Source organism: Theropithecus gelada, chromosome 6, assembly GCF_003255815.1.
Source record: "Theropithecus gelada isolate Dixy chromosome 6, Tgel_1.0, whole genome shotgun sequence".
Lineage (NCBI taxonomy): Eukaryota > Metazoa > Chordata > Mammalia > Primates > Cercopithecidae > Theropithecus > Theropithecus gelada.
Window position 1 is genome coordinate 172,179,522 of NC_037673.1, and position 11,290 is coordinate 172,190,811.

An 11,290-nucleotide genomic window follows, 5' to 3' on the forward strand; every position below is an offset into this window, starting at 1 on the left:
GTAGTAAAATGGTGATAACACCCACCTCAGAAGGCTGCTGCAAACACTGAGTAACAGCTGACAAAAGTGTTCTTTATGGTAGCAGGCATGTAGAGAATGCCCAGTAACTACAAATATCTGTCAAGACTTGTTGAGTGTTTATAATACTCCCCAACACGGTGCTGTGCCCCTTGCCTAACTTATCTTGCCATACTTGGTTTGTCTACCCTTCGTGTATGAAGATAAACATGTTTTTATACATAAACATGGACACAAGAAAACTTCTGGAAGGATATACATCAAAATTCTAATAGTAGTTACCTCTTGGTGCTAGGAATGTAATTTTTCTTTTTGCTTACCTTTTTCCAAAATATTCTACCAACGTATTTCTATATGCCTCAGTATTTGCTTTAACACCAAAAAAAATTACAATATAATGAAAAACTACTGCTCTTAGGTAACAACCTCCCCAACACAAGCCCTTTTTTTTTAAAGGGAAGAACTAATAAAGCTTTGCTTTCCATGAGGAACCACTAAGTGTTTTTCTTTTCAATAAGAAAGCTAACTGACTTACTCCCCTCTTTACTTTGCCACCAGGAAGCTCAGAGCCAAAATTTTAGTTCAGTCATTCAATTAGCTTTGTCCCTATATTTCAGAGGGTTATTGGTTGGGACATTAAATGACAGAATTATAACATTTAAATTCTCTTTCTGAAATTTAAAAAAAAATACAAAACTGCAACATAAGGACATAATAATTTTTAAAGTCTTAGAAGTGCCATAATAAAAAAAGTCAGTTTATTAAATGCTCAATTCTCAAAATTATATATATATTTTTTTAATTATTTAAAAAATTTTCCATACCTTTCCATTCCCCTCCCTCCAAACTAAGTATTGTCCAAGTTGTATTAAACGCCACAAAGTCTACCATGAACCCAAAAGCAGAGAAGAAAGGAGGTCCAGAGGACAAGGTATGCTGGGGTCACTACCTACACTGCAGAGTCCACACGAGTTAACTCACACTGGGGGCAAAGAATGGAAAGAGCTAATACACAGAAAAAGCAAAAGAACTGGAATGGGCAGCCTGACCATAGACATTTACAATTTATACCAATTTACAAATATTTAGGGTGCCCACCAACTCCAAGAGAACAGACCAAACTAACCACATGAAGGAAGACCTCTGCCAGGGCCTCCTCTCCCTATAATCCCCTCTCAAGAATCATTAGGAAGCCCAAACAGCTTCACAGTTCCGGCTTCCCGGCTGCTGTCATATTTGCCGTCTTTGTCATCACAGGCAAATGCCAGCAGAGGCCTTTTGGGGTGCCACGCCACTGTGAAGGTCGGAGACTCACACTGTACCTCCCATAGTTTGTCCCCTATAGAAAACAATAGAGAGAAACCAATCAATACGTTCATAACGAAGGACACATTCATTAAGTACTTACCTGTATTAACTCGTTTAATCCACCTACTAATCCCATAAGATAGATACAACTATTACCTCATTTTACAGAGAACCCCCAGGCACAGAGAGCCCACAAGCCAGCAGGGGGCAGAGCAGGCTCTGAGCACAGGTGGGTTAACTCAAGAGCAGGTGACTGAGCAGGAAAAGTGTCACTGAGTCACAGGGACACGCAATTACATGAAGGATCCGCATGGTTGGATGCTGGACAACGTTCACCACAACGTGACTAACACGGACATTCTTTACATACTGGAATTTCAAGTTCTTTCCTTTCCTCTTCAAAGTTTTCTATATAGTTTTAACCTTTTTACAAAGAGTGTCACAGATTTCCGAAAACAATACAGCAACACTAAAAAACAAATCTGAGGAAATTCTTTTGTAAAATGAATACTCTCCTCCCATTTTTCTATTTCCAGCTTCTGTTGTTGTTTTTAAAGCAAAAACTTGATAATTCCCTAAATTTAAAAAAAATATTTTTTCAAGTTAATATACAGGCAACAGATAAAGAGAAATATACCACAGCATTTTTTAAAAGGTGGTATTCAGATAGTGGGACCACAAGTGCTGCTTTTTTCTTCCTCTTACTCTGTAGTTTAAAGTTTAAATAAATCAAAATATTTTTCTAAATCAGTTTCCTCAGACCTGCCTGTTTATTTCTTAACTTTTTGCTTCCTCACTACCCAGCAGTGACAGTCAAAACATAAACACACTTGTCTAAAGGAGACAAATTCATTCATGATAATGCTGATGAAGTAGTCACGTGCAGAGATGAGATCACAAGAGAAGTCCTGAATGCCAAAGGTGAAAGACAGTAGATTCTCATGAGGTTACCTGTCTCCACTTCAGCAATGTCAATAAAATGGTCTTCCGATGCTGACGCCAGCATTTTCCCATCATGGCTGAAACTGAGGGTCCTTACAGGCCAATCCAGCCTATGATACAAAGTGGACAGAAGAGACATGAGAATTACCAAATAAGAGGAGGGAACAATGTCACTCACAATAAAATAAAATTCATGTACCCAACAAGGAAAGTGCTGATAGAGTCACTTACCTGGAAAAGCACCGAACACACACTAACTCATCCACATCCCAGAGGCTAACCAAAGCATCTGCACTTCCTGTGGCAAAGTACTTCCCCATCGGGTCAAACTTGATACAGATGCAGTTGGAAGGATGGGCGTTGATGGACTGCACAGGCTTCAATTCTGGGTAGCTGAGAAACAAGACAGACAGTGATCAAACTGCAGAAGAGGACTGTGGTGCTAAAATAATAATAGGAGACAATGAAGAAGAAAAGCAAAGATAATGTACCACCACCAAGAACTGTCATTCAAGATAATATTCCTGAAATAAAAAAAGATTTTGAACTACATTATTTAAAAAGCACAACACATACATGAGACTACAGAACCAAAGCAACCAACATTGAGACATAGACTAGTAAAATTAGTGGACTTTAAAGAAAAAGAAAATTAGATTATCAGGCTTTCTGACAGCAACACTTAATGCCAAAAGAAAATGGAGTACCATATTTAAGAAAGATACACAAGCAAGAAAATGAGTCAAGGATTTTTACATCCAGCAAAACTGAATTTGAAATATAACGATACAAACAATAAGCACAATAATGTTTTATAAAACCTATAAGCTTTATAAGTACATAAATAAGTTGTAATAAAAACTCCAGGAATAATGTTCCCATGAACGCTTCCCGAGGAATCTTAACTAGAGAATGAGCTTCAATTAAAAAAATGACTAGAGACTTATAAGGACTGGTGCTGAACACTGAATATACAGTTTCTTGCAAAAACTATACATGGTTTAAAGGGAAGGTATAATATGTAACAGCTGCACACTCCTACAACATATAGTACTATTTTTTTTAATGGGGGAAGAATGTAAAGAGTGTATGCAAAAAGCAAAAACATTTTTTGTTTCAAGTCATCACATTGGTGGTAGTGGCAGTAATATTGTTATTCAGAGACATCTATATGTTTACCATGGGATACAGGTAATAAGTAACCATCGGATATTCTAATTCTATGATCCCTTGTGCCCTTGAGAACCAGAATACTCAATTTGGAAGGGAAGAAATATATTTGTACTATAGATGAGGTTTAATAAAATCCCCGGAGTCCTCAATTTTAATTGGAAGTTATCAATGTGAATTCACAAGGTATTTTATCTTTATATATATATATACACACACACACACACACGTAATTCCTAGGCCAACCCAACGGTAATGAACATTCCTAACTTCAGTATCATTTCTCAGTGAAAGAATGTAAGGCCTCCTTTTTTTTTTTTTTTTTTGAGGTGGAATCTCACTCAGTTGCCCAGGATGCTGGAGTGCAGTGGCACAATCTAAGCTTACTACAACCTCCACCTCCCGGGTTCAAGCGATTCTCCTGCCTCAGCCTTCCAAGTAGCTGGGATTACAGACCTGCATCACCACACCCAGCTAATTTTTGTATTTTGAGTAGAGACGGGGTTTCTCCATGATTGCCAGGCCTCAAGTGATCCACTCACCTCGGCCTCCCAAAGTGCCAAAGTGCTGGGATTACAGGTGTGAGCCACGACACCCAGCCAGAATGTTAAGGCTTGTTGGAGAATTTTCTGATTAAAGGTCTGGGGCAAGATTGTACAAGATGAACTTGAAACATCTTATCAAACCAGAGAGCAAAAAACAGAAGACTGGGATTATGTCAAAAAAGGGCTTAAGAACCAACTTGAAGACGTTTTTATTGGCCAAAGATGGGATAATTTGAGCTTCAATAAGCGTAACAATTACAAGAGATGGAAACACATCAACTATGTTTAAAAACACGAGCCCATAATGATTAAAAAAAAACAAAAAACAAACCTAACTGGTCATCTTTGGAGGCAGCAGGAAACGAAATCATCATCTGACAAACAGAATCAAAATTTTATCCTGCCTTCCCTAGATGAACTGCACTACTGGGTAACCAAACTGCAGACGAGAAGCAGCATCTCTTTCTACAACAGTCCAACATATACACAGCACATGGAATCAGCAAAAGCCAAACTGGGAGAATCTCCACAGGTTACCAGTCTGGTTTTTCAGCAGCTATGTTTTAGCAAGTTTCTTTTGAGTAATTTAAGAGACACAAAAGACGTATCAATTTTTTTTTTAAATGAGCAAAACCAGGGTATCTAGGGGCTGCACATGTGGTAGAAAAACTATGAAGAATCACCATAAAAGTCAGGATAGTGTTCACTTTTGTAGAAGGGAGTTGTGATTAGGACAAAACACCTGGATGGACTTCTGGGGTGGCTGGAAAGAACTACTCCTCGACTTGAGCAGGGCTGCACAAGAGTTAAGCCTATAAGAGTTCGTTAAGCTACACATTTGTGTTATGTGGTTTTCAATATCTGTGTTTTATAATAAAAAGGTTTTTCTTAAAAAATTATAGAATCCCCATTGCCTACAAAATAAAATCCAAGATACTAGGAATAAAATAAAGGCCTTTTATAATCTGGTCCCAAATCAGACTTCATCTTCCCATTATCATGCCCTCTCTTATTTCCCTTATCTGCCAGCGTGCCCCCAACAACCCTGACCGAACTACTCTGCAAATAAGTCATGCTCACTCATGCCTGCTTTTTCACTTATGTGGTTCCCTTTTGCTTATTCTTCAAATTCTGCTTATCTTTCAAGATAAAGTTCACAAGCTCCCTCCTTCAACTCCCCACGGAACATATCTCACTTGGCCTCACATTGATCACCTGGGATAGTGGAAGGCTAGAATTAAACAGATCTGAATTTCAGCTCCACAATTTCATTCATTTAGAGAACAAACATTCACTAAGATCCTTCTATGTGGAGCAGGTGCAGGACTAGACATTAGGGATTCAACACTAAACAAAGCAAACACCATCCCCACCATCATGGAATTCACAGTCTAACAGGAGACATGGGCAAATAACCATGCAATTACAACACAGAAGGAAAGTGCTTCCTACAGAAAGTACATAAAGTAAGCCTCTAACCTACCTCTAACCTTGGGGTAGCGGGAGAGCTTCCCCTGAAGGGAAAGTGATATTTAAGTTGAAACTTTAAGAGTATGAATTAGCCAGTTGGGTGCGGTGGTTCACGCCTGTAATCCCAGCACTTTGGGAGCCGAGGTGGGTGGATCACCTGAGGTTGGGAGTTGGAGACCAGCCTGACCAACATGGAGAAACTCTAAACTACAAAAAATACAAAATTAGCCGGGTGTGGTGGGGCATGCCTCTAATCCCAGCTACTTGGGAGACTAAGGCAGAAGAATAGCTTGAATCCAGGAGGCGAAAGTTGCAGTGAGCCGAGATCGCGCCATTGCACTCCAGCCTGGGCAACAAAAGCAAAACTCCGCCTCAAAAAAAAGAGGGTATGAATTAGTCATAATTCAAGGTGCATCCAGTTCTAGCAAACACTAGCTGACTACTGATGTAACCTCTCACCCTCAGATCCTCATCTGTCAAATGAGAAGCAAACCATCAACTCCTAGAATTTCTGTAAGGACTCAGTAAAATATAAAGTATATAAAATATATAGCTCAAATGTACTTAAAACAGGTTAGGATTCTATTTGTGTTTTAAGCTCCTTCAGGATAGGCTCACATCTAATTCATCTCCATATCTGACACAGCACCCAGCACAAAGATATGACAGTCCCCTAAGCTAGATCCCCTCACCTGAGGATGTTGATACAACCATTGCCATTTGTCAGGAAGAACATGTTGTTGTCATTGTTCCAGGAGATTTCGTTGACCTCGAACTTGAACTGCTCTTCTGCTTTGGAACGGTGTGTCTTGGCATCAATAAAGGTCACCACATCATCTTTGTTGCCTACAGCAATGGTCTGCCCATCAGGACTCCAGCAGATATTAATGTTCTCCCCTAGGAACCCAGATATAAACAGCAAGATAATCTGTTTGCTCATAATCCTCCACAAGTTTATTGTGCTATCCTAGAAAGAAGACCAGAGCTTCCTTCAGGGCTTACTCACTAAAGTCCTAGACAATGGGAGGGAGCTACCATTTATAATTCAACAATGAGTCCAGCACATTCATCTACACATTTCCTGATTTGGTCTTCACAATACTCCTCTAAGACACACTTTATTATCCCCATTTTATAGACAAAGGAAATAGCAGATAAGAAGATGAGCCGAAGTGTCAAACCTATATGAAGTCACAGAGCCAAGAATTTAAACCCAGATCTGACCCCAAAGCCCCCTTTTCTCTTACACCAGCATTTCTCAACTCTAGTCACTCGCATGCCAACATCACAATTTTTGTCCTGTCCATTAAACACTGTATTTTTCTTTATTCAAGACTTTTCTTAAAATTAATCCAAAAAATTTTACTTAAATAAATTTAGCAGCCGGGCGCGGTGGCTCCAGCCTGTTATCCCAGCACTTTGGGAAGCCAAGGTGTGCAAATCACTTGAGTCCAGGAGTTCAAGATCAGCCTGGGCAAAATGGCAAAAACCGGCTCTACAAAAAATTAGCCAGGCATGGTGGCATGTGCCTGTAGTCCCAGCTACTCAGGAGGTTGAGGTAGGAGGATGGCTTGAGCCCAGGAGGTGGAGGCTGCAGACAGCCAATACTGTGTCACTGTACTCCATCCTGGGTAACAGGGCAAGACTCTGTCTCAAAAATAAAAATAAAAATAAATTTAGCTTTAATTGAGTAATAAATTCTATGAGCTAGTTCTTCTAGTAGGCATTAAAATATCTGCAAAACTGGTTTTTAATGTTCACCCAGGCATCACCTGAATCACTCATGGATCAGCAGCTGTATACCTGGGGAAAAACCACACTATTCTGCCTCCAGAGGTAAGTCTTGTCAACAAAGTCTAGTGGCCCACACTGAACACATCAATTAAAAATCTCATCAACCTTTTCCATTCTAAAATGTATAATTTTTTCACATTTTAGTATCTATACTGTATCTTAAAATGTATCAGAAAGCATTTCAAAATTTTGGGTGTATCACAGTTATTTACCAACTTTCTTTCCTAATGGAACATCTTATGATAAATGAAAACTCAAGAGTCCCATACAGTACCGGCCTCAATACTTACAACACAGCCTACAAATGTACCGCACAACTTTCTGGTCACTTTCTCGCAGTTCACCAAGACCATCCAAATTTCAACCATTCCAGCTAATCAGAATTTTCCACGGTCTCCATACCTTTGCACACGCTGTTCCCTCCTGGAAATGCCCCATTCCCCACCCACTGCACATTGACCACACTCAATTTCTATGGCTATCCTAAAAGTTTGCTCAAATTTGGTGAGGACTTCCCTGGCTCCCCTAGGCAGACTTTTGTTTTCACTTCTATTCTGGGTATCCATCTTGCAGACCTCTCCATTATCAAATGAACCATACCTTGCTATGTTATTTGTATATACATGTCCCCTCCCCGCTGGGGAGGTCCTTGGAGCTGGAAACTCTTATTCAGCTCAGGATGTCTCATACACTGCTGAGTGCCAGGCACAGAAAAGATATTCGGAAAATGGTTGTTGAATGAATTCAAACAGCTTATCTTCCTATTACCCTCTCTCTCTGAATAATCACCTTTAGTGTTCACAGTGGCAATGCATTTTGTAGTCCTGACATCCCAGATGCGAATGGTTTTATCTCCGGACGCGGTAACGAATAGGTCAGGATTACTTGGATGCCAACAAAGCTGGTCCACACTATCCCCATGTCCCCGATAATTGTTTTCCTTGACCTGAAAGAAGAGAATCCAGATGTCACTTCACATAGATGTAAGCTGCCTCCCCATGTAACTTTCTAACCTTATTCAAACCAAGGTATGCCGGTACCAGTAAAGATCTGGGTAATTCAGAATCCAGTTCTTCTAAGCCCTTTCTCCCTTCTCTTCTCCGCAGTCCTTCTGAACTGTTGTTCTCAGCTTCCACATCTATGCCCTTATTTTTGTGCCCTCCCTGGCCTCCTCCTCCTTCCTGATTTTGCACCCTTACTGTACCATCAACGTTCCTAACCCAGCCGCTCATTCCCACGGGACGCCTTATCACTTTCAAAGGGGCCCTCCTCACCACCACCACCACAGCCCCTAGCCACTCCTTACCAGCACACGAATCGACTCCAAACGAGTAAGGCTCCCACCGCAGCCCCGTCCCATCCACCCTCTCCTCACCTTCACCCGCCATCGCCAACCTCCTTACTTCCACACTCTCCACACGCCCCCAATCTTCCTCTCCTCACCCCTCACGACCCTGTCACCCCCACACTCCACCTTCTCCCCACTCCCTCCTCATCTCCACACTCCCCTCTCATCTCCCTACTACCCCTTTCCCCCTCCCTCAAGTCCACTCTCCTTTCAACCCCACGGCCCCGTTCGCCCCCCATTCGCTCTCCCTCTACCACACCTCACTTCACCACGACCCCTCTCCCTAGCCTGGGCCGAGCCCCGGCAGCTCACCAACCGGTCCTTCTCCAGCAAGAAGACACTGGCCGTCTTGTCGAAGGACCCCGAGGCTAGGCGACGCCCGTCGCAACTCCAGGCCACCGAGTGCACCTTGGCGCTGTGCGCCAGGAACTCGCGCGTCTTGCTGTGGCCCCGGAACAGCTCCTGCATCCCAAGCACGTAGCGCGACGGGCCGCTGCTCACTGAGCACCACGGGGCCATCGAGCTGGGGCCGCTCTGGCCCAACGCCGAGGGCCCCATGGCTGCAGTGGGCACCGCCATGCCGAGCTCCCAGCTCACAACACGCAAGCAGCCGCCAGGGTGCAATCAGTCCTGGCGCCGCGGCCGCACGCATGCGCCCGGAAGAGCGACGGCTCCTCTACGCAGGCGCGCTGTACCCCGCCCCGGAAAGGACTACAAATCCCGGTATGCAGCGCGTGCCTGCCTCTTCTTAGTAGTATTTGGAGTTAACTCCATATATGTTAACTCCAAATGTGCTTCACACTTAACGATTCCGAGTTTTTTTAGTGTTTTTATTTCTCCCTTACCTATTCCTTGGTAGATATATGTGTATCCCTGTTTAATCGAATAAAAGAACCAACACTAACCTTCTAAACAGTTCACCCATCACCTTTCTTCTGGAGTTGTTCCCTAATCCCTAGTCTCCTCTCTTAAGAGAAAGCCCTGGGCTTTTTAATGGAGAAGGACCAGCTGGTGAGCTTGTCCCGTGAAAAGGGCTAGCGGGTGTGGAGTGAGGGAAGAGGTGTTAAGAAGGGGTCTGGAAGGGTTTTTTGTTTGTTTTTTAATAAAAATGAATTTTTTGTTTTTAAAAGGTAATGGCGGAAGCGTGTGAACCACAGCAACTCTATCTTAAATAGGAACTGGGTAAAATGAGGCTGAAACCTACTGGGTTGCATTCCCAGACTGTTAAGGCATTCTAATCACAGGATGAAATAGGAGGTCAGCACAAAATACAGGTCATAAAGACCTTGATGATAAAACAGGTTGCAGTAACGGGGCCGGCCAAAACCCACCAAAACCAAAATGGCGACGAGAGTGACCTCTGGTCATCCTCACTGCTACACTCCCACCAGTGCCAGGATAGTTTATAAACGCCATGGCAATGTCAGGAAGTTACCCTATATGGTCTAAAAAAGGGAGGCGTGAATAATCCACCACACTTGTTTAGCAGATCATCAGGAAAAACCATAAAAATGCACAACCAGCAGCCCTCGGGGCTGCTCTATGGAGTGGCCATTCTTTTATTCCCTTTACTTTCTTAATAAACTTGCTTTCACTTTGCCCTGCAGACTCGCCCTGAATTCTTTCTTGAGTGAGATCCAAGAACCCACTCTTGGGGTCTGGATTGGGACCCTTTTCCTGTAACAGTATTACATGCACATGATTGTAAATATAAAAATAAAAGATACAGAGTGAAAAGTAAATGTCCACCTGCGTATCCAACCCACCTTTCATATCTCCCTTAAACCAGTGGCTTCTTGCTGGAGAAAAAAGGGGTGGTGAGCTGTCAGCGCCAGTCAAGGCCCTGGAGAAGAGCTGAGGAATGGGGGAAGGTTTTGGTGGTAAGTAGTAGTGATAAATTTGTTTAAAAATCCAATTTTTAAAAGGCAACACGTGCACTTGGCAACAAATGTAAAAAGTATAAAAGGGAATAGATTGAAAATTTTCCCTCCATCCTGTGTCCCCAAACTTCTCTTCTGAAAAACTTGAATTTCTTGTGTGACCTTCCAGAGACAGTGTAAGTAAGCACCCTGATGAGGTAGATAGGTGTGTGCATAACCTTCCCCAACCCACTGCCAAAAAGGTAGCATTCCTTACACAACTTGCTTTCTATGGTAAATATGTATAGAAAATCATTTCTTGTCAGAATATGCAGACATCTCATTCTTCTTAATGGTTGCAGTCTTTATATGAATATATAATAGTTTATTCAACTGATCCCTTCATGAATTTGCTTTTAGAACAATATTGCAGTGAATATCCCTATACAACCTTCATTGTGCACATCTGTACTTTTTTATTTGGATATGTATTGCCAAAACACCTATGAAGAGGTTTAATAATCTATACTTCCACCAGCAACATAAGGAAGTGTCAGAAGGTCCTAGGTACTAAATAAGTACACATATAAAGCATGTGGCTCTCAGAAGGACCGTAGGAAATAAGATCCCTATCTTTCCCCAATCTTTTCCCTACCCCATTGCAAGAATTTCCAGAAATTCTTGGAAACAACAAAGCTTTTCAGACTCCAAGGATACCAGTGAAGTCTCTAAAATCTTGAAGTAGGAAACTATTTGGTGTCTAGTTTTCTTCCTTACCCCTATTTTTCAGGAATCTTCTTCATATATATATATATTTTTAGATTTTCTCCTTCATT

General features: G+C 41.9%; 1 protein-coding gene across 2 annotated transcripts; it reads right to left on the minus strand.

The window, feature by feature from the left end:
- Window positions 1-756: 756 nt before the first annotated feature.
- THOC3 (THO complex 3) lies at window positions 757-9,508 on the minus strand. 2 transcript variants are annotated; one of them, XM_025387792.1, is made up of 6 exons: window positions 8,908-9,508; window positions 8,037-8,193; window positions 6,146-6,350; window positions 2,500-2,661; window positions 2,278-2,378; window positions 757-1,357 (listed from the first exon to the last, which is right to left on the minus strand). In XM_025387792.1, the coding sequence occupies exons 1-6, from the start codon at window positions 9,172-9,174 to the stop codon at window positions 1,194-1,196; spliced, it is 1,056 nt and encodes a 351-aa protein (XP_025243577.1). In that variant the 5' UTR covers window positions 9,175-9,508; the 3' UTR covers window positions 757-1,193. The 2 variants fall into 2 exon arrangements, with proteins under 2 accessions (XP_025243577.1, XP_025243576.1); XM_025387791.1 differs by having other exon boundaries at window positions 8,912-9,502.
- Window positions 9,509-11,290: the final 1,782 nt, after the last annotated feature.

What these genes read in the sequence shown, in the direction of transcription:
- THOC3 (XM_025387791.1), bottom strand. Translation starts at nt 9,247, where the DNA reads ATGCGTGCGGCCGCGGCGCCAGGACTGATTGCACCCTGGCGGCTGCTT. An exon ending in TTCTTGCTGGAGAAGGACCG is followed by an intron (nt 8,194 to 8,911) that starts GTTGGTGAGCTG and finishes CTCTTCTTTCAG; the next exon opens with GTCAAGGAAAACAATTATCG. An exon ending in TGCCACTGTGAACACTAAAG is followed by an intron (nt 6,351 to 8,036) that starts GTGATTATTCAG and finishes CTGGGTTCCTAG; the next exon opens with GGGAGAACATTAATATCTGC.